The sequence below is a fragment of the Chelonoidis abingdonii genome, chromosome 5, assembly GCF_003597395.2.
Source record: "Chelonoidis abingdonii isolate Lonesome George chromosome 5, CheloAbing_2.0, whole genome shotgun sequence".
Taxonomy (NCBI): domain Eukaryota; kingdom Metazoa; phylum Chordata; order Testudines; family Testudinidae; genus Chelonoidis; species Chelonoidis abingdonii.
In genome coordinates this window covers 101,943,012-101,965,688 of record NC_133773.1, presented here as the reverse complement: position 1 = coordinate 101,965,688, position 22,677 = coordinate 101,943,012, and the positions used below count along the sequence as shown (strand labels likewise).

General features: G+C 40.5%; 1 protein-coding gene across 10 annotated transcripts in view; it reads left to right on the top strand.

The window, feature by feature from the left end:
• TBC1D1 (TBC1 domain family member 1) overlaps positions 1-22,677 on the top strand; it is a 199,882-nt gene that overhangs the window by 157,734 nt on the left and 19,471 nt on the right. For 9 of the 10 annotated variants that reach the window (XM_075066530.1, XM_075066528.1, XM_075066524.1 and 6 more), the window contains 4 exons: positions 4,331-4,492; positions 7,712-7,870; positions 19,467-19,711; positions 20,278-20,437. In XM_075066530.1, coding sequence (XP_074922631.1) covers positions 4,331-4,492; positions 7,712-7,870; positions 19,467-19,711; positions 20,278-20,437 — 726 coding nt within the window. The remainder of the gene's footprint in view (positions 1-4,330; positions 4,493-7,711; positions 7,871-19,466; positions 19,712-20,277; positions 20,438-22,677) is intronic. The other variant, XM_075066526.1, reaches the window with a different exon arrangement.

The following is a 22,677-nucleotide window of genomic DNA, read 5'->3' as shown; positions in this document are numbered from 1 at the left end:
TATAGTAAAAAAAAAAAAAAAAGACAACACATGAAAACAAAATAAGGCATCAAAAAAAGAGTGAACCATAATCTGAATAATTTTTTATTTAACAAATGCTTTTCTCGTTCGACAGGGATGCAAATAAAAACAAGTTGCAGAACTTATCAAATGGTAGAAAATTAACAAGTTTCTAAATTTGAGGCCCCCTTTGAGTTTGAGGCCCAGGCCAAAAGGCCCTCCTTCCCCCTCCCCATTGACCCTGACCCTGGGCATGAAATACTGATACCAGTAACAGTTGACTTTAAAGGCAGAGGTGGTACCAAAAGCAGAATTCCAGCACTGAGCCTGCCAGAAAAGGCAGAGTAATAAACATGACCCGTGTCATTCTGTTTAAAATGCCTCGTAGAGTGTAAAGTGAAAGTCTGTTTCACTTTATTTAAAAAGTAATAAATAATTATTCCTTTACTCGGAATCAAATCTCTGATATATTAAAAGAAAATTCTGGATAAAATTTATGTTTGGGTTTTTTAACCATACCTTTGGCATAGCAGGATGGATATGTGGAACAGGCATGCCAAATCTGCAAAAAAAAATGCAGAAATCAGGCTTATTTTTGTCTGTCTTGGCTTGTGAGTTGCTTGTTGGCTAGTTTTTGGCTTGTAGCTTGTTGCCTGTTGTAGCTTGTTGCGTCTGGTTTTTTGATCAGCTCCTGGCAAGCAGGGACAAGGGAGGGGGAGAGAGAGAGTCAGGGGTGCACAGCGGGCCAACCACAATCCCAGACTGCACACTGGGGGGATCTAGTCACATAGACTGTTGGGGTTCTCAGGGATTGGCTTGTTTTGGCCTTGTTTTGAAATGGGATTAGTTTGATTTTTGGCATATTGTGAAAGACTGGGTGCTTATTTACCACGTTAAAGTTGGCAACTGTGATTTCGAAACAGACAAACACGAAAAAAGCGACCTCTTACAAGCATTTTAAATAATAATTTCTAGTTAGAATGCATCATTTCAAATCCTAAAACAAATCAATCTTAAGGAAACAGAGAGGTTCTTTATCAGAAAGTTTAGGGTAACAGACAGAGATTAGAAGCATATAGTAAACTAGACCACTAATTCTCATGTTAGTTCTCATCATAATTGCAGTCAGTTATCTTGAAGATTAATGTTAAGCAATTTCATATTTGACATCATTAAAGTTTTGGGCAGGTCAGTTGGAGCTATCTTTATAAAGTTATTTAAGTGCCTGAAGATGCAGTCAGGTACCCAGTGGGATTTACAGATGTACATAAGCCGGTTAGGCACCTAACTCAATGGGAGTTAAGTGCCTAACTTGTTTAGCTGTTTTTGTAAGGTGCCTGTCTGCATCCTTAGGCACATGCCTTTGTAAATTTAATCTGTGATGTCCCTGTGACTTAGTTTATCCATCTGGAAAATGGTGGTCATTATAATGATATCCAGTAAGGGTGAAGCATTTTTGTTTTTAATTTTGTAAATTCCTACATAGTTAACTTGGGAGCAGGAAAAACCACATAGTTGAAACAGAAGTGGGAATTCAGTCTTGTGCATCAGATTACGCAAACTAAACAGTTACGCTCATATGGCAATCTTCCCTACACAGTCTGAATTCAGTATTCAGTGCTGCAATCTGTGCTTCTAAGGCCAGATAGCATTCTAGAAGAGTATATCATACTAGTGTGGGATGTGAAACAAAACAGCTGGATTCACTGGTTACTTTTGCTTGCCTGAGGCCCAGTAAACTACGTTATAAGTTGTGCTCGGTTGCCTGGAAAACAGTGCTGTGATTAAAGTCTCTGCTGATGCCTTTAACTTACTTTCTAGGAAACCTGTTACCTCAAAATTAGGAACAAAAAAAAATTTAAAATAAATTTCAATGATTTAGGTTATTCAGATTAATGAAATGTCACAGAAGGCCTACAAATTGGTTCCTTGGGAAACTAAACAGCTCTGATCCTGCAAAAACTCATAATTTAACTCACACAAGTAATTCCACTGAGTTGTTCACGTGCATAAAGGCTGGCAGGATCAGGGCCTGAATTGTTATATAATTTAAAGGTGAAAATTTTCTAACTATATCCAATTTACCATTCTTTTCTGACAAATTGAAAAATAGCCCTTGCTTCATATGACACGCAAAAATCAGTGCTTTAAAAACTTCAGTGGCAATAGTTATATAACAAACTACACTTCTACCTCGCGGTCGTGGGGAGCCAAAAATCCCTACCGCATTATAGTTGAAACCCTGTTATATCGGGGTTGGGGCGTGAGGGCCCTGGTAATGATTTAAAGAGCTCCGGGCTCCAGCCGCTATGGGGAGCCCCAGGCTCTTTAAATCGCTGGTGGAGCCCCGCTGCCACAGCCCTGGGGTAGGGTTGGAAGGGCTCCAGCGGTGATTTAAAGGGCCCGGGGCTCCGCGCAGCAGCCAAAGCTCCGGGCCCTTTAAATCGCCGGCAAGCCCTGGTGCCACAGCCCCAGGGTAGCAGCGGCAGGGCTCCAGCGGGATTTAAAGAGCCCAGGGCTCCCCGCAGCAGCCAGAGCCCTGGACCCTTTAAAGTGCCGCCAGAGCCCCGCTGCTACCGTGCTATACGTGAACCCGTGTTATATCGGGTCGCGTTATAGCAGGGTAGAGGTGTATACCCAGAGCTGTAATGACACAGTTAATAGTGCTGTTACACAAAGTATTTTGGCATGATCAGAGATCCTGTAAATTAATTATTTTTTTAAAGTTTTGTTCTCAGTATACAACTACAGCAAATGGGAGAGAGGAAAAAACAAGCAAGGAAAACAAGACTTAAATTTGTATAAACAGCTTTAACAATGGAGAGTTAAACTATTAAAAAATTACTTTGTCCTTTTAACTTAGATTGTCTCAACACAGTAATAAATAGGAGTGTTGTTTTGATGAAGTACTATGGTATTAAATCACCAAAGTGACAGTAGTCTTATGATGTATGGTAATAATATATCCTCAGAATGACAATACATTGTAATGCATTGTCACAGCAACGAGGTTTTATGCATATATCACACAAACATCATTAGCGTGATGGAAACTTTATGACACTACTTTTTAAACATGGTTTCAATTCAGGAGAGCTGCTTGGGATTTAATATGAGTTAATTTTTTTAACACTTTAAATCCTCATTCCTCTTTGGGTGTGCCTGCACAGCAATCATAAGTCTGCGGCTGGCCTGTGCCAGCTGACTCAGGCTAAGGTTCTCAGGCTAAGGGACTGTTTAATTGCAATGTAGACATTCAGGCTCGGGCTGCAGCCCAGGCACTAGGATCCTGCTGACACCACAGTTAGCCCAAGCCCCACAAATCAGAGCGAGTGTCTACAATATAGACATACTCTTTATCTTCTCTTGTCTCTCTCGCATTTCTAGGGTCTCCCCAAGTCTCTACATGCTCAAAATAGTGCTTCTGCTCACTTTCTCACATGTGCAAGGACTCTGACTATATCACCACCATCCTCCAACAAAATCAACTGACTCCCTGATCCCTTCAAAATCCTGTTAAAAAAGCTATCCTTAAAAGTCTCGGTAGACTTGCCACAGACTTTTATTATGGCATGTGCTCTGTTGTAAAGTTGTTGTACTCCTAATAAATAGCAGTACTCCTCGATAATTCTGAATTGAAAGGGAGAGTAGCTTACAAAGGGGCAGACTATGTTATTTTTGTATCTCATATTCAGTTTTGGTCTTGTTTACACAAAATCCTTTTTGTGAAGAGGAAAAAGTTAAAGATGATTTTGATATAGTGCCTATTTCATTAACCATCTTCAGTGTTTCTTTCCATTTTAAAGATTTTACTAGTTGTGAGGCTCTTCAGCTGAGCTGCCATGCAGAATGTATTTTAACAGAATGGCTTTCAACAGAACTGCACAACTAGAACAGTTTAAAACAAAAAAGCATTCTGAAATTCTTACAGTGCTTGTCGAAAGTTCTACATCTTCAGTTATATAAACAGACATCAGCAGGGCCGGCTCCAGGGTTTTTGCTGCCCCAAGCAGCAAAAAGAAAAAAAGAAAAAAAAAAGCCGTGATTGCAATCTGCAGCTCTACTGCCGCCGCTTCAGTCTTCAGTGGCAATTCGGCAGCTTGTCCTTTGCTCCGAGAGGGAATGAGAGACCTGCTGCCAAATTGCCACCGAAGACCCGGATGTGCTGCCCCTCACCGTTGGCCGCCCCAAGCAACTGCTTGCTGGGCTGGTGCCTGGAGCCGGCCCTGGGCGTCAGCATGAATGTTTGCATGATAAGGCCCTGTGTAAGTGAATCTGTTTGATAGTATTGTATAGTCTTAACTGGTACACTGTAAATATCATTTCCTAGCTTCTGAAAACAATTTGCTGAACAGGCGTCTGAAACTTGATTATGAAGAAATCACTCCGTGCTTGAAAGATGTAACTTTGGTTTGGGAAAAAATGCTGAGTACACCAGGAAGGTCAAAAACAAAAATTGACATGGAAACAATACATTCTGCTGTTGGGCGAGGTAAGCATAGCCTATATTTTTGAAATGGTGGAATTCATGTACAACTTAATGGTAGAAGTCACTCTAATTGCTTTTCTCTACCAATATCAGTTCTCTCTTAATCACCTTATTAAGTGGGGTGTTCACAGTGGTCTAAATAAACAATTAACACTGTTCAAATTGATACATTTGAGGCCTGCTGCCCTTACCTACACATGTGCCACTCCCATTGATTTTAAACCGTAGTTGCAACCATGGAGCTGAGTATAAAGTATGTGACATTCACTTTTAATAAACTTCATCCTAAGGGGAAAAGAGATTTGGACAGCAAAGTTGTTGAGCCTGTCTGTCTACCCACTGTTAGATAGGCAAGTGACACCAGACCACAAGTGATTTATAACTCCAAAATACCAGTGTGAAGCTTCAAGTTTCTAACTTAATTCTTGACCATGAAAAAAATGTCCTTAAATTGATTTTAGAAAGAAACTCCACCAAAAAAGAAAAAAACGGGGAGGAAAACATGAGATGAATGGCAAAAAAAAAAAAGACAAAATTGAACAAGCTTATATTATACACCAAATCCTAATTCAGAATGAGTTTTTTCTAGTAACTTTTTACTGTTATACTAAATATATTTATCTGCTTGTTTCAACCAGTATGAGTCTTAGTCAATAATAGAATCTAAATACAAAATATCTTCAGTTGTGGAAATGCTGGACTAAATACCTTGTTTATGTGGATGTTGCCGTGTGCACAGGTATAATTGATATGGGAATAATTTATCAAGTATTTGCCCTGAAGGAGATTTCATTGATCTATAACGGTGTATACAGTAGCCAAAGTCTACTGTCAGTTATCTATTCACCCAGTTGAAGCTAATGGAATTGCAGGAGCGTAACTGAGAACAGAATCTGGTTCCTTCAGTGAATCCAAAAGCCTGTTTATACCATTTGATGTGTTTTTATTCAGTAAGCAAGTTCAAAACACTGAAAGTAGTTTGTGAAAATACTCCCTCTGTACATTGTGATGTGGTTTTGCTTCAAATATCAGTTTTGCTCTTAACTTGTTCCTACTGGAGTTTCATTATAAAGTAATGATCTGGAGATAACGATGGTCTATGAAAAATACATATCAGAAAAATACTTATTCATTTTAGTTTTTATGTAAGGAAGTACTGTAAAATTGTTCTCATATATATTTCTTCTAGAGCTAGGCCGATAACAGATTTTTTCAGTTCACAGGCAATTCTGAAAAAGCAAGGAAAATTTTGTTTTGTTTAAAAACAATCTTTGATTTCAACCTTTCAATTTTTTTTTTAAATTTAAAATAAAATTACAGGAAATCTCAAAACACAAAGCTGTTTTGAATAAAAATAATTTTTCTCACAAATATAAAAAAATTAAACATTTATGTTTTTTCCCCAATTGAAACAATTGAGTGAAATTCACAAAAGTTGTTTTAGTGTAGCAGAATCTGCATTCCCCGCACCCCCCCAAAGAAAAAAGAAAAAAAAAATTGGTCTGACTTCACTCAGCCTGTATTTGATAACTGAGTTAATTTTGACCTGCTGTATTGAACTCTTGCTATGTTTTAAATATTTACCAAAAGAAACAATAAAAACCACAATCATGGATTACTCTAAAACTGAACCCTTGATTCCAACACATTTAAGACTAGATTGGAATATCTTTATTTGCATTGAATAAAATCTTATGCTATGAGTAGTCCTGTTGACTTCTTAGTGTAAAGTACCTTTACTCATGTTGAATAGTAACACAGCCTGACCCGTTATAATTAGGGCCCTACCAAATTCACAGCCATGAAAAACACGTCACAGACTGTGAAATCTGGTCTTTTGCCCTGTACTATACATATTACATAGGGAGACCAGTTTTTCTCAAACTGGGGGTCCTGACCTAAAAGAGAGTTGCAGGGGGTTCACAAGGTTATTTTAGGGGAGAATCGCGGTATTGCCACCCTTATTTCTGCGCTCCTTCAGAGCTGGGTGGCCGCAGAGCAGCAGATGTTGGCCAGGTGCCCAGCTCTGAAGGCAGTGCTCCACCAGCAGCAGCACAGAAGTAAAAGTGGCAGCACAGAAGTAAAAGTGCAGCTTTCGGCAGCTCTGCCTTCAGAGCTGGGATCCCAGCCAGCGGCCACTGTTCTCCAGCTGCCCAGCTCTGAAAGCAACTCTGCGGCCAACAGCAGCACAGAAGTAAGGTTAGCAGTTCTGCAACCCACCCTACAATAACCGTGTGGCCACCCCCACAACTCTTTTTTGGGTCAGGACTCCTACAATTACAACACCATCACATTTCAGATTTAAATAGCTGAAATCATGAAATTTATGATTCTTAAAATCCTATGACCATGAAATTGACCAAAATGGACTGTGAATTTGGTAGGGCCCTAGTTATGATAGTATTTTGCACTTCTCTATCTAAAGATTTCAGTGCATTGCAAGTAATTATGAATTATGCCTCCCATCACCTAGGTGATTTGGGAAAGTGAGGCTTTAAAACATGGTTACTTGCCCAAAGTCACACAGCAAGCTTGTAGCAGAAGTAGGAATAGGACACATGTGCACTGTACCTTGTGCCAACCAGGACAAAAGTGCAGTTTGCAGTATTAGAAAGTAATCTATATAAATTCCAGCCAAAAGCTTTAAGTTGTGTACTTCAGCTTGGAAAGCTGTGGAGAAGACAAGCAACTTCACAGTTTGAAAGTCTTAGTTTGCTTAGAGGCTGATGTGGCTGGTACTTTCGTAAGGAAACTGGTACAGCAGTTGTTTGTTAATGGTGCTTGTCTCTCAAAATGGATGCATAATGCTAATTTCAGCCTTATGCAGCTGCCAGGCCAGCCCCATGACCAGTGTGCGCCTTCCCTGTTAGGATTTTTATGCTTTGGCAGGTGGGGGAAAGAGGGTACATTTTGCAAACTAGATCAACCTGAATTCCAACTAGGTAGGCCTGCTGCATAGCCAGCTTCTATAGTCTTTCACAGGGTGTATAACTTGGAAGGTCACAGATAATTTCTGTTAGACAGATCTTCCAAGCCTCACTCCTGCTAATATATAGAACCTCAGAGTTATGAACACCTCAGGAACAGAGGTTGTTCGTAACTCGGGGGTTCAGAATTCTCAGGTTCTGCTGGACTGTTTACTTGAGACATATATTTTAACTCTTGTGATTAGAAGAGTAGTGTATTTCCCACTCAGCCTTATTTTTTTCCCTTTCTTGCAAGGAGTACCACGTCATCACAGGGGCGAGATCTGGAAGTTTTTAGCAGAACAATACCATCTTAAACATCAGTTTCCAAGTAAGCAGCAGCCAAAGGACACTCCCTACAAAGAACTCTTAAAACAATTAACTTCCCAGCAACATGCAATACTTATTGACCTCGGTAAGTCTACAGCAGTATTGTGAAATGAGAACTAAAGTTTCACAACCTTTGGGGCGGGAGAATTCTAACAAAGAAAATAACGAGTAAAAATGTTTCTTGGGTTAATAATAGATTATGGGTGAAAAGTGATTTTAATCTGATATAATTGAAAATAATTACTTCTCATTATTAGCAAATCATTAAATCCATATTTCAAATACAGAAATGTTCTACAGTCTCCTCTCATTAGATAGGGCATTAATAAGTACTTTGGTATATGTGATTAATGCAGCTATACTTCAGATATTGACGGGGAACTGCTAAAGTCAATGGGATAGAAACTGCCAGGGAATCAAATCTGTTTGTAAGAGTTGAGGCTTGTTTAAAAATAGGTACGACTCAATTCTAATCCTCAGTGCTGCCTTTAATTTAAAACAGCTTTACTTGGAAAAGTGTAGGAGTTTGGTTCTAATGAGTATTATTTTGATTTTATTTTATTTTAGTAAAACAACTCTCTTTGATGGAAATTCAAATATCTTGCAAGATATTTATTGAGTCTCACTCAGTTTCTCCTCTAAAATAGTGTGTGTCATGCTGTCTGGAGTGGCTCACGACCAGAATGCCAACCTCTGGGCAGACTGTCAAAAAGTGAGGCAGACACCCCACCCAGGGTATGTTCTATCATTAGATTTCACCAACCCAGAACCAAATATGATTTCCCAAAGTAATACAGTAGTCTTATAGTGGAGTCACAGACACCTTCCTTCAACACTCCAGGCTATCTTACCACCCAGGCAAGCTGGACTGTGTAATAAATGGTCACTTACACCAAAAATTACAAAATATTCAGTTTACACTGACTCCTAAGAGACCAGTCACTCACCCAGGTCAGTTTGCACCGTAGATCTCACACCAAAGACAATACTATTGAAGTTACTTCCATAGTAAACTAACCAAAGATTTATTAGCTGAGAAAAAGGAATGAGAGTTATTGAGAGGTTAAAGCAGGTAAAAATATATGTACATGTGAGTCACAGTCTGTAATTTCAAAAGGCAGCAGAGATGTGGTACTCTGTCCATTTTCTAAAAGTCTTTAAGGGCTACCCATAGTAACTCTGGGGATCTCAAACTTCTTGTTCAGTTATTCTGCCCTGTTAGAATCCAGACCAGTGGTTCTCAACGTATCTATCGTGGCCCACAATGTGTTACCTGGGCCGCAGGGACTGGGTGATACGGCCGTGGCAACCCTGTCCCAGACCCCCGCCGTGCAGGGCCAGCCAGCTGCCCACATGCCCAGCCCCCTGGGCACCAGCCCCCTGTGGCACACCTGCCCTGGAGCTCGAAGGGCTGGGTAGCTGCGCTGGACCCCTGACGCAATGGGACCAGCTGGAAGCCTCAGACACCCACTGCACGGCTGCCCCAGAGCTCATGGAGCCAGGCTGCACTCCCGAACCCTGACATGCTGGGTAACTGGGAATCTGGACCCCACCCCTGGTCCTGCAGCTGTGTGCTAACTGGGCCACTGGTTGAGAACCACTGATTCGGACACTCCAGATATGAAGAATTTTTCCTTGAATCCACATTTTTTAGCTTATTCTCACAGAAACCAAACTGACAGCAACAGTTCCCACACAGGTCCCTTCTTCATGTGGAGGGCGAATGTGCTTAAAGTCTTTGATCTTTGATCCCATACAATGGCTCATTTGCATTTAATGAACAGAATTTAACATTTTCTTGTCAGACCACCATTATTTTCATTATACAATGTTTTTTTCCTGTTTGATGAGTTACATAGTTAACAGAGGTTAGCAATGGAAATGATTGCTTTTGCTTTACCACATGGGATATAGCTGAGTGAGAACAATACCATGCAGCATCCTACAAGCATTTCAGAAAACTCTAAACACTTTCTTATCAACATAACATCTAACATTTATTTTGATAATGCCGACACACAGGTTTCCAGCTATGAATTTCTAAGTGTTCATTTAGGCCTGAGGCCTTGGCATGAGCTGACATCTGGTCTGCCAGCGTCACACTATGGTCAAGGTTTTTAAAAAAAGGAGTCTAGATTAGGTTCTTAAATTCATATCATCTGAACAAGCAGCCTGACTTTCAAAGGTGCTGAGCACTCAGCAGTTGCCCTTGGCTTCATGGGGAGCTATTCAATGTTCAACACCCTTGTTATTCAAGCCAGTTACTATGGATTTAGGAGGCTTAACCTTAGACAAACATTTTAGAAAATCTTTGCCTGTCCCCATCTTCCATTTCATTCTTGTATCTCATTTAAAGCTTGTCAGGGTGTTCATAATATCAGGGTGAAATACAAGATACTAAAACTAAATTGTGTGAAACTGTTGGTCCAGGGTGTGGTCAAAGAGGAGTGATTTGAGCTAATTTTATTAAGAGTGAGAGGGAGTTAAAGGTGACAGTCTTTGGTCACCCAAAAGACATTATTTCATACATATCAGTTCATTTTCCTTTTCCTTTTCTCCGTCCTTGTCAGCATTACTTCTCTCTCTCAAATTGCCAAAATATAACAGTTCTGCCACAAAACACAAAAGGGGACTACGCTCAAAAGACTTTGAATCCTAAAAGCATGTGTTCTTTACGATGTGGATCCCTACTGAACACTATTATGTCGGCACATTGCCAAGACTGACCTCTTAAGAGCTGTGACCAGCAGTGATGCTCTTCCCCAACCAGAATACTAGCCATGTTCACTCATGAGTCGGCCATTTTGTTTCACAAACTTTGTTAGGCTGCTTTCTTGTCCTCTCCTGATATTTTCTATTGCAGTCTTTCTGCTCTTTCAACAGTAGTCCCCTACCAACTCCAGCCTCTCCTCCCCACTGGCAGTATATACCTTCCACCCATAAGAGATTTGTATTTTCCGTTCCGAGATAGATTTCCCTTGACTGTCTCTACCCTTCCATGATCCCAGCCACAGGCTTAGCCTTACCGTTAGCTGTCTTTCCTCATTGGAACCCAGATATCTTGGGGCATCTATTACTCTTGGAGGAATTCTGTGCCACTTTGCATGCACAGAATTCCTGTCCTTTACAGACTACTCCCCCGTCCCCCCGCAGAAAATACGTTCTGCCAGGAAGGTGCTGCAATTACTCCTTTTGCCCATCAGAGGCTGCTGTGGTACCAGAAGAGAGGGCAGCAAGCTAAGCCAGCCATGGAGAGGAAGTGGGAGAGGCTGCCTTACTCACAGCTCCTTGTCCATGGGGCCAAGTAAAGAGGCACAAGATATAGCGGGGATGGATAGAGCAGGGCATGAGAAGCTGCTGGGGGGGTCACGTAGACTAGTGGAGGAGCTAGTGGTGGGAACAGATGGGGTGAGGTCACAGGAGCTAGTGGGGTGAAAGCATTGATCTAGAGGCTAAATGGGAGTGGGGGATGCAGGGCCAAATGGGGCTGCAGGGACCAGAGGATGTAGGGACATATGGGGACAGGGGGGGATGGTTGGCTGAGTGGGGGAGCAGCATACATGGGGATGGGGGAGGACAGGTAGATGAGTGGGTGTGAGGGGACATTTGGGGCTGGAGGGAGATGGGTTATCTATATGGGGATGCAGGGACACATGGGGATGGGAGGAGGAGCGGTGGCTGAGTGGAGATGCAGTGACACATGGGAGGGTCACAAGGACAGATGTGTTGACTAAATAGGAGAGACTGGGGGTCAGCACAGGGGAGGCTCCCCAACTCCCTAACAATCCCTCCTCCATAAAAAAACCTCTGTTGCATACTTTTCCCACGCGTACCCAACAACCTTCCAAGATCACACTCAGGCTCCTTCTCAGCAATTACGTCCCTCAGCTCCTCTGTTACCCCTGACCCTCCCTCCCTCCCCCAAACCTTTGCACTGTTTTTGAGTGGTGCAGGAGACACGTTTCTGTATTGTAGTTTAAATGAATTTGTATTCAGAGTTCAGTATTACTATGCCTAGTAAGGAATATGTTTGTCAAAAAACATTTCCTGAAACTTTTTTTTGTCTGTATTGTTACAGGAATACTTGCTGACAGATATTCTAAAATAAATTACCAACATAACTGAAAGTGGCCTGATTATATTGTATTATTTTAACAAATAAAATATGCAGAATTTTGAAATATTGTGCACAGAATTTTTTGGCACAGAATTTCCCCAGGAGTAATCTGCTAGGGGCTGAAGGGCAATTAAAATTTTGCCTACATAGCCATAATTACTTGGTATGCTGTGGCCTGTAGCCCTATTGAAAACATATTAGAATTCAAATAAATATTCTCCTTTTTCCTCCTAGATAATTGTTTTAATGCAGTGTACAGTCTCAAAAACAAACATTTAATCTATTTTTATAAGAAGACTCCAACTAGTCCTCAGTTGTAACCCTTGATTAACTCTAAGACTAAAGAACATGCATTGAATTCTACAATAATAAATGAATAAACTGGTCTTGTATTTCAGAGTACTATGGAAGGAGAATGTGTTTTATGGTTTGGTTTTTTTCACGTGTCCATGAAAGAATAATCATTAGGATCGATTACTAAAAATTGTAATGAAACTTTTGTCATTTATGGAAGGCATGAATTGTAAATAGCTAACCAACTGTCATTTGGTTAATTGGTTAAAACTTGACAGAAAATCGATACAACTTTCTGCTTTAATCTAAATGACTAATACACATTGAGCATTTTAGATGACGTTTAGTAATCCTAAAGAGGTAGTACGTAGCTAACCTAGTGAACCTCATATTTATTATTATTATTGGTCCAATAAAGAATTTTTGTAGAATAGTAATTTAGCTGAGAGCAATAGGGACTAAACTGCTGCATTAAACCTCAGCCCCATGTTAGGGAGATGCACTCACTACTCCAGCAAGAGCACCTGCGAGGCACTGTGCCTCACACAAGGTCAATGCTTTCAGGAGTGGCAAGAAAGCATGTCTGGTGTGTCACCCTTGAAGAGGGCGTAACATTTTCTCCCTCTGCCCCATCTAATATCACTGGCTGGTGTGGAATAGGTTGGCCATGGCCTGATTCTTCATATAGAAGTTGTCATCGATAGAGTATACAGTCTTTGCCCTCTCTGAGAGGTTGGGCACAACTGAGCCTTCAGATTCTGATCCTGCAATTGAATCTTTTTATTTTTATTTTTTTGCATCAGCACAGAGCCATATTCAACCCCTTGCGGGATTGGGGCCCTAGGTTGGTTTTCCCCAGTAACCAAGTATTATGGTAAAATTGTGTTTGAGACTCATAAAATCAGTAAACTTTGGCAGTAATATGCATGTGGGAAGACAAACTACAGTTCTTTGTATAGAGAGTATAACTGAATGAACTATACTTTAAACCTAGAATCAGGCAGTTTTAAATGTACTACAGACTTTCACCAGAAGTAGTTGGGTATGAGGAGGTTTTACATCCTTTCCTGAAATACAGTAGAACCTCAGAGTTATGAACACCTTGGGAATGGAGGATATTTGTGACTCTGAAAAAAATGTTATGGTTCTTTCTAATGTTTGCAACTGAACATTGACTTAATACAGTTTTGAACTTTACTATGTAGAAGAACAATGCTGCTTTCCCCTTATTTTTTAGTAGTTTAGGTTTAACACAGAACTGTACTGTATTTGTTTTTTTGTTGTTGTTGTTATTGTTATTTTGTCTCTGCTGCTGCCTGATTGCATATTTCTGGTTCCAAATGAGGTGTGTGGTTGACTGGTCAGTTTGTAACTCTGGCGTTCATAACTCTGAGGTTCTACTGTAAGGGATTGTCTTAGTGCCTAGGGTTGTACCTGAAGAACTCTATGTGTAGACAAACTCTTACTTGTGAGGAACAGAGGTAAATTCCTTCAGCAGAGGCAGGTGAGCTTACACAGGTACCAAGCTGTGAGGGAATTGACTAGGATTAGTTAAAGTGACACAGATGTTATATGGTAGAGAAAAATGTTTCCTTTCTCCCTAGGTGGTGGATGGCCACACTTGCATCTATTACAAAGAACTTAGCATTCTTCGGAAAAGTGGAGAGAGATGGTTAATTACTAATAAAGGAAATAGAATCTGACTAAATAATTTTTGTTATATTACAAAGCTGTTTTTTTTAGGGCTGATAATAAAAGGCCAAAAGCACATTTAAAATGAGGACATTTTTGTGCAGGGTTTTTGGCTGATGTAGATTTGATCATGATATTACTTCTACAGCTGCCAACCAACTGCTAGCAATTCACATTATGAGTATTTAAATATTTGTGTTACCCAGTGCGTTGCTCTGTCACAGCCAGTGATGAAGGTTATTAGCCTATCGCATTCCAACATTTAGCAGCACAAAAAATAAGAAAAAAGCAAAACAAAAGAATATAGAGCACTTCCAGTTGCACAGCTTGTTGGCTGAGCAGTGGCCATTGATCTGCCTTTAATAACTTTTAAGAATGGTCCCAATGTGACGCTTCCCAGCAGTACCTAGTGTTGTGAGGCATCACCCGTCCTTAGCATCAGGAAGCCTTGGCTGTGCCTGCCCTGGGTCAGCTCCCCATCTTCACCAGCCACAAGCAACACACAAGCACTCTCCTCTTCACAGGCCCCACTGTCCCTCTGCACATAGGCGGCAAGTTATATGGGCCTGTGGTGCCTGTGCTCCACCAATATTCAGGAACTTGGGCCGGGCTCCACCAGTGTTTGAGCTGTCCATTGGACAGACTAGGGCAACTGCCCCAGGCCCCACATGTTGAGGGTCCCCATGCTTCAAGGGGCTTTGGGGTCCAGGGCCGTCTTAGGGATAGCGGGGGACTTGGCACCAGCAGCAGAGAGCGACCTGGCCCCAGCCCGCTCTGTCCCACCTCTTCCTGCCCCTGCTCTGCCCCTGCCCCGCCTCTTCCCCACCTCTTCCTGACCCTGCTCCGCCCCCTCATGCCCCCATTTTACCCCTTCCCTCCAAGTCCCCACCCCCGCCACACCTCTTTCCGGCTTCTGCCCCTTCCTAACATGTTCTAGACTGAGCCTAGAGTTAATTAACAAGATACTCTCATGTCTAACCAAGTATTGCTGATCCAAAATCCTTAGTAGTGCTTTATAGCAGGCAGGCTATGACCCTTCTTCCAAGAGGCAGGCCTGCTGTCAGTTGCCTCCTAGGTGAAGGTGTTTCGTTGAACTCCAGGATGTACCACATCTATCCTTTATCTGGATTCATTAACAGGGCAGCTCCCTACTGTTTGTTTGGTCCTGTAGATAAGTGGTTCTTAACCAGGGGTACGCAGAGGTCTTCCAGGGGATACATCATCTTATCTAGATATTTGCCTAATTCTACAAGTTACATAAAAAGCACTATTGAAGTCACTACAAACTAAAATTTCATACGACTTGTTTATACTGCTCTATATACTATACCCTGAAATGTAAGTACAATATTTATATTCTAATTTTATTTTATAATTATATGGTAAAAATGAGAAAGTAAGCAATTTTTCAGTAATAGTGAGCTGTGACACTTTAGTATTTTTCTGTCTGATTTTGTAAGCAAGTAGTTTTTAAGTGAGGTGAAACTTGGGGTATGCAAGACAAATCAGACTCCTGAAAGGGGTACAGTAGCCTGGAAAGGTTGAGACCCTCTGCTGTAGATTTCCTCTCCTGTAAATTTTGCAATCTCTCAATTTGCACCTGGATCACTTTGCAAATTAGCATACACTGTGAGACATACAATACACGAGTGGCCAGAAAGGGAGACAGGTGTATGCAGTGTTGTAGCCACGTCGGCATCAGGATATTAGAGAAACAAGATGGCTGTGGTAATATCTTTTATTGGACTAACTATATGTGTCAGTTACATCTTGCCCGACAGGAACATTTCCAAGGTATGTCACCTATCAGTGACCGGACTTAAGTCTAAGATCTTAAGAGCATAATTTTCAGTATAGATACCCAACTGTTTAAGGATTGTCTGTATGTACATCTCATAATGATTGTGTCGACCAGTGAGCAACTGACTCTTGGTAGAGATCTCACATGCCACCTTTGGTGAAATATTATGCAGATATCCAACCCGGGGGATCCCACTGAAACCCTGTACAACCCGTTTCCTCTGCCAGTTGGCACCAAGGGGTACCTGCGTCATGCCCCAGTGTGACACAGATAGGCTAAGAATAGAGAAGGGAATATAGGCTTCAGTGATCTTATCTGAAATCTACTCTGGCTAGTCAGCTTCATAGTATGAAGTTTTTTTGTTTTGTTTTGTTTTGGGGAGGGTGGGGAGAAGGTTGGCTAGCATTTCCTGTAGTTAGTCAATATTGCATAGGATGGCTCACCAGCAGACTTTTGGGACTTGATGGTTCAGTAGCCTACAGATCTTTTGCCCCATGCTAATAAAAGTGTGTGTGCACGCACTGTCTTTTCATGGTCTCAGTTATGTGCTCAGATATATAAAACAAATGCATGTCCTGGCAAAAGTAGTAATTGTGCACTTTTGCATAAATTCAATTGTTAACGTTTTCAAACTGTATGAGAAAGCGGTAACTGAAGGACGGACCAAGCCCTAAAACTTTAATAAGATGAACCAAGAAAACTAAATACTCCTAAGGAGGGAGGTAAAAAAAAAATGTTGTGAACAGGCAAGCAGCAACAGCTGGACAGGTAGTTACAAAGAATTTGCATGTTTCAACTCGCATTTCTCTAAGCTATCAGATACATTTATCTGACATAGATCTTCAAAAATTCTTGTGTAAGAATGCATAGCTGTTTGGTGGAACCTGTGTGTTCTGAGGACAAGAGGGATTTTCTCAACATGTAGCTTAAATTTTTTATTAAAGCTAATATTTAAAAAATTATATAATACATAAGTTGAGAAAAGAGTGCCTGTACATCTGGATATAGTGCTTAGATTATCCACAAATACAGAGTTTGTTTTTCAAGGCATAGGATACATAGAGTACATAACCAGCAATAACTCAAATTTAGGTGAACAGATTTAACAATACAGTTTAGATATTAGAATCTGAATACTCGAGTCCATCACTCATGAAAAGTTGTACAGAGATTTGGTTGTGGAAAGCAAAATATATCAATAAGTGGAGATTGTCCCTCAGTAATTGAGAATTAGGTTGGTTGTTCCTGACTGCGCTTGTCATCGGCACTCCAGCTTATCTCTCCTGGTATTGCTGGGCCATGGCTCTTGCCATGCTCTGCCCACATGCAGTAGCAGCCCACTGGAAGATGCTGGCCTCTTCTCCCTCTCTGTGTTGCAGCTGGCAATGTGAGTAGTTCATTCCCCCACTCCTGAGCAGGTGCACAGCCAGGCTCATAGTTAAGACTAATGAGCAGCTCAAGAAGTGCCAATGAATTCACGGAATAGAAAAGTACAGCTAACTATGAGTAAGGGCATTGGAATCTGACCTTGTCAGAGCTGGAGTCATGAAGAAAGACAAATCCTTGTTGATGTTAACCTTGCCTAAGAAAACAAGGTTCAAAAGGACGTGAATTGTATTAAACAATGCCCAGTGTGCTGCTAGGCCCTGAAGACTCTGCAATGACAGCACAGCTGCCATGAATCAATATAATACAGTTCAGCTGGAGCATCCTGTTGTGATTATGCATTAGTATAAATATTTAAATATTTGTCTCTAATTCTGAAGTTGGGGATATACTTAATTGTACAGTGGTACAGCCATTGTTATCAGAACCATCAGATGATCACTGTCTGCTTGAAATGTATTTGCATTGGTATTGTGATAGTGACTAGGATAGGGACCATTGTGCTAGGCACTGTCTAAACACTGTATAAAGATGGAACAAAAAATCAGTCCCTGCCCCCAGGAGCATACACTCTGCTCAATTAAAAAAATCTAGAATCATGTACTGCACTTGCCTCAGTTTCTCTGCCATTTTTTTTTTTTAAAAAATTATCACATTTTCCTGTTTGGGTTTTTAAAAAACTTCTTTCCCCTCTTGTTCTGTGAAGTATCTATACAAACTGAGGGGCCAGTCCTGCAAAGATTTACACATGAGAATCTCTGCTCACCTTAGAGGCACGAGATTCATTTGATGTAGGTCTCGATCCTCCAAAGTCTTAACTGGCTAGTTGAGGGGGATAATCTGAGAGTGTCTCCCTTGTAGATTTGACAGCACTTTGTGTATGAACAAAATAAACTAAAAATTAGAGGATTTTTTGGTCTCATCTTTCAGTTACAGAACTCTTAGAAGAGTTTGTTGTAGCTTCAGTACATTTTAAAAAAAAAAATCAGTCTACTTAACTTTAAGATTACTTTTATATCTTGCCTTTCATGGGACTTGATCCAAAGCCTGTTGAAGTCAATGGGAGACTTCTGACTAAGAACGCATGAGTGAATGTGGAACAAATAACTGGATTTACATTCACTTTTTTCTCCTACTGAGCTTGTTGGCTTGTGGCTTTTTGGCGCTACAGTGTAGGGATGTGCCATGTTCAGAGGTAAATGCCTGCAGTATTCTTGCTTCTCCCAAATTTATCAACTTCAAGCATTCAAAAATCACAAGATTAGCTTAAAAATCAATATTTTTAAAAAATAAATTTAGGGGTTTTTTTATTTACCTTTTAGTATCTGAGCCTTTAAGGGTACATTTAGGTCACATATTTAAGCTTTTTCTCTGCAGTTATGAGGGCCACGAATTTTTTTGTTTTAAGGAAAAGCTGATTTTCATCTAATTACAGGACTCCAGCAGCAGCTAGGGCTTTAAGAAATACACCACATAGTGAGATTAGCAACATTGCTTCCACCTCACCCACTCCTTTTTCAGGACCCCTTCTGTACTGGATTTTTTCTAGACTGCAATTTATACCTTCTCTCTGAATGACTTGTGCCAGTGGAGGCCTTGCTGCTGATAGAGAGAGGCTACGTGGATCTCTCATAAGAATGTATTAGAATAACTCCTAGCTTAGGCAGAAAAATGCAAGCTGTTCTTTCGCTTGGGAAGCTAATCACACTGCCTCTGCAGTGCTCAATTCCTTAACAGCCTTGGCAGCTTTGAGACCAGACTCAGAAATAATCAAATGCAGGTTTTTCACTTGGTAGTTTAGAGCACTAACCAGAAGGCAGGAAGAACCAGCCCCAGGCTTTGTCTTTTTGAAACAAGAGCCCTGATGGTATCTGCCAGCACACCTCCAGCAGGAGCAACACAGCAACATTCCAGAAGCTGAAGGGTGGGGTGATATTTAAGAAGTGGGCAACTGCAAAAGAGTCTTCACTTGCCCTGGAACAAAAAAAGTATTAAAACTTCCTTGATAATGAGTAGATGGTGGAAGTGGTGGTCCTGTTTGCTTTAGGTTTAGAGGATCAGATTCTTATCATTGCATCACTGTAAATCTGAAGTTTACACCACTGACTTCAATTTATAATTGAGAAACTGAGATCAGAATCTGGCCCTGATAGCTGAACATTGGTCTAAGGCTTCTTTATTTGGACCCCAGCAGTTGTCCATAAGCCATGTCTTTTTAAATTACAAAAATATATATATTTCTAAGGTACAAAAGCTTTCCTTGCCTTACATAATAAACTCAATAATGTCAGCATTGAAAGTTGACTTAAAAAGATTGTTTAACTTGGTAACCTAGCAAGCTTGTTTTGTTTTGTTTTAAGTTTGAATTGCTAACTTCAGTTGTTTTCACAGGACGCACCTTTCCAACACATCCGTATTTCTCAGCACAACTGGGAGCAGGGCAGCTGTCACTCTACAATATTTTGAAGGCCTATTCTCTCCTGGATCCGGAAGTAGGGTATTGCCAGGGCCTTAGTTTTGTAGCAGGAGTTCTGCTGCTTCATATGACTGAAGAAGATGCTTTTAAGATGTTGAAATTTCTTATGTTTGACATGGGCCTAAGGAAACAGTATCGTCCCAACATGACTATTTTACAGGTATTTGTTTTTATGCCTCTGTAAAAAGGATGCTGCTAATAATAGCAATATAATTTTTTAGTGATGTAATTGTCAGGTTCTGCTTTTTGACTCCACTGGAGAATCACTAAAGAGGAGAAGGGGGCTATAAAGAGGATTAGATCTTAGAGATTTATGTTTCAGTTTGAGAGGCCATGGGGAAATTATGAAAAACACACACAATTCTGTTGCTTAAGACTAATTTACATTCAAGTAGCCCTTGTATGAAAGTGTGTCTTCAGATAGCCCTGCATAGTTTGCTATTGTAGGGAGAAAATACAGGGAATGCTGAAACAGGGAGGATTACCTCTGCAAGCTTAGGGGTGAGAGGGATGGTTAATGTCGGCAATCATGAAGTGCTACTCATTGTGTCACTGAAAAGGCTCCAGGTTACTTTAGTTTCTTATAAGTGTGTTTGAACATTAATTGGTTGATATTTTTCACTCCTCCTTTCTCATGAGAAAGTGTAGCATGAGCTTTGTTCTTATAACTTTCAGTTAATCTGTTATTCTTGGGCAGTTCTTCATTTCTTTTTCTCTTCTTTGCAGATCCAGATGTATCAACTTTCCAGACTTCTTCACGATTACCATAGAGATCTCTACAATCACTTGGAGGAGCATGAGATTGGCCCTAGTCTCTATGCTGCCCCCTGGTTTCTGACCATGTTTGCCTCTCAGTTTCCCCTGGGATTTGTTGCCAGAGTGTTCGGTAACTCTCCATAAAAATACCTTTCTGGTCTTCTTGAAACTGTTTGCATTGCAACAGGATCCAGCCTGTTTCATACACCTAAGACAATATTTATCCTCTTTTTGATGAATAGTACCTTCCACTGATGTATTGTGTAGTGACAAAAGTCAATTTATTGGAAGTGAAGGTGTAGAGTTTATAGCAAAATGCTGTTCAGAGACAGTAGAAGGTTGGAACTGACTGTCTTGTCTCTTCACCTCTATTGTTAACTTTTTTTTCTCTTTGGATTTCCTCATTCTTCTCATTTCAGCTGAGTGCTATAATACTTCCCAATTACTGAGCCTTCCTGTGTTCTTTAAGTTGGAGATCCCACTTCTGCAGTGTCCGAGGCTTCCCCTTCACAAAAGAATGCTGGCATGAGGCTATATCAACATTTTTCTATGCTGTATAATAACGCTAACTTTAGCCTGCTTTGCTCCTGAAGTATTCAGTACGGATCTAATCTTTTCATTTAACATCTGGTCGGACACTTTCTGAGATTTTACACTGTTCCGCTTGCCTGACTCTAGACCCATCTTTGCCCATTCTCTTGCAGACATTACATCTGTTGTTGATGTAGCTATTCCTTATATATTTTCAAGGTTCACCAGTATTCCCTATGCACTAATCCTGTCATATCTTATTTCTGGTGTCCCTTTGTTATAATAGTCACACAGTGGTCTAGGAATACAATAGAATGCATACTCAAAACCAGGCAATTGGTGACCCATGACTAAATCAGATGTTGGAGCATAAGCTTTTGTGGGTGAATATCCACTTCTTCAGATGCATGACGAAGTGGGTATTCACCCACGAAAGCTTATGCTCCAATACATCTGTTAGTCTATAAGGTGGCACAGGACTCTTTTGTCGCTTTTACAGATCCAGACTAACACAGCTACCCCTCTGATACATGACTAAATCAGTATACTCATAAATGGGTGGCTCAACTAACTATACCTATATATTGAAATAAAAAGTGTGTTTTTGCCTGGATCACTGTAGTGGAGCCACACGTAGATGAATGACTTGCCTCACTAAAAACAAATACACTGGCCAAAAGTTAATAAGACAACAAGAATGACTTATTTCAACCAAATTAGTTGTTTGCTTAGGGCAGTGGTTCTCAACCAAGGGTACGCGTACCCCTGGGGTACATCAACTCATCTAGATATTTGCCTAATTTGGCAACAGGCTACATAAAAAGCACGAGTGAAGTCAGTGCAAACAAAAAATTCTTACAGGCAATGGCTTGTTTATACTGCTATATATACTGTCTACTGAAATGGAAGTACAGTATTTATATTCCAGTTGATTTATTTAGTAATTATATGGTAAAAATGAGAAAGTAAGCAATTTTTCAGTAAGAGTGTGCTATGACACTTGTATTTTTATGTCTGATTTTGTAAGCTAGTTGTTTTTAAGTGAGGTAAAACTTGGGGGTGTGCAAGACAGATCAGACTCCTGAAAGGGGTACAGTAGTCTGGAAAAGTTGAGAGCCACTTGCTTAGGCAATAGGCAGGAGCTGATGCATATAAGAGCCAAGGAGACAGTATAGTACAGTGGTGCTATATATCCTAGAAATACATTAGCTTCACAGTACAGAGAAACACATCGAGAGAAACATACAATCAAGCATTGTTTTCAGAGCATAGGAATTGTTGTAAAACCAGTGGTCCACATACTCCAGTATGCTTGCGTCCAAAATTGTCTGGGCCAGCTGCTTCTGAAAGTGGTGCAAAAAAACTGTCAGTCACAGTTATGGACAACTTCTCCACAGGGAAAGTTTCTTCCTAAATAACATTTAGTTAGAGATTGGGTGATACCCTGAAGAATAACCCTGGCTATTTTAACTCTGACTATTGAGTAAAATTTTCAAAAGCACCTAAGTCCCAATGTGATTTAGGCTGCTGTATCACTTTTTTGAAGATTGTTACCGATTGTCTGCATCCATTTAAATGTCCAGTTCCTTAAAAAGAAAACTCCTATTAAGAACTTGGCTTCAATAATATCATGTGGCAATGAGTTCCGTATACTAACTGCATGTTATGTGAAAAGGTATTTATTTCCCTTTATCAGTTTTAAATTTTCTGCTTTTCTATTTCATTGACTGTCCCCATGATCTTTTCTTATGAGAATGAGCACTTCTGATTACCAGTCTACCGTCTCTATGCCCTTCATCATTGCATATATCTTTAGTGTGTCCTCTCATTTATCTCCTT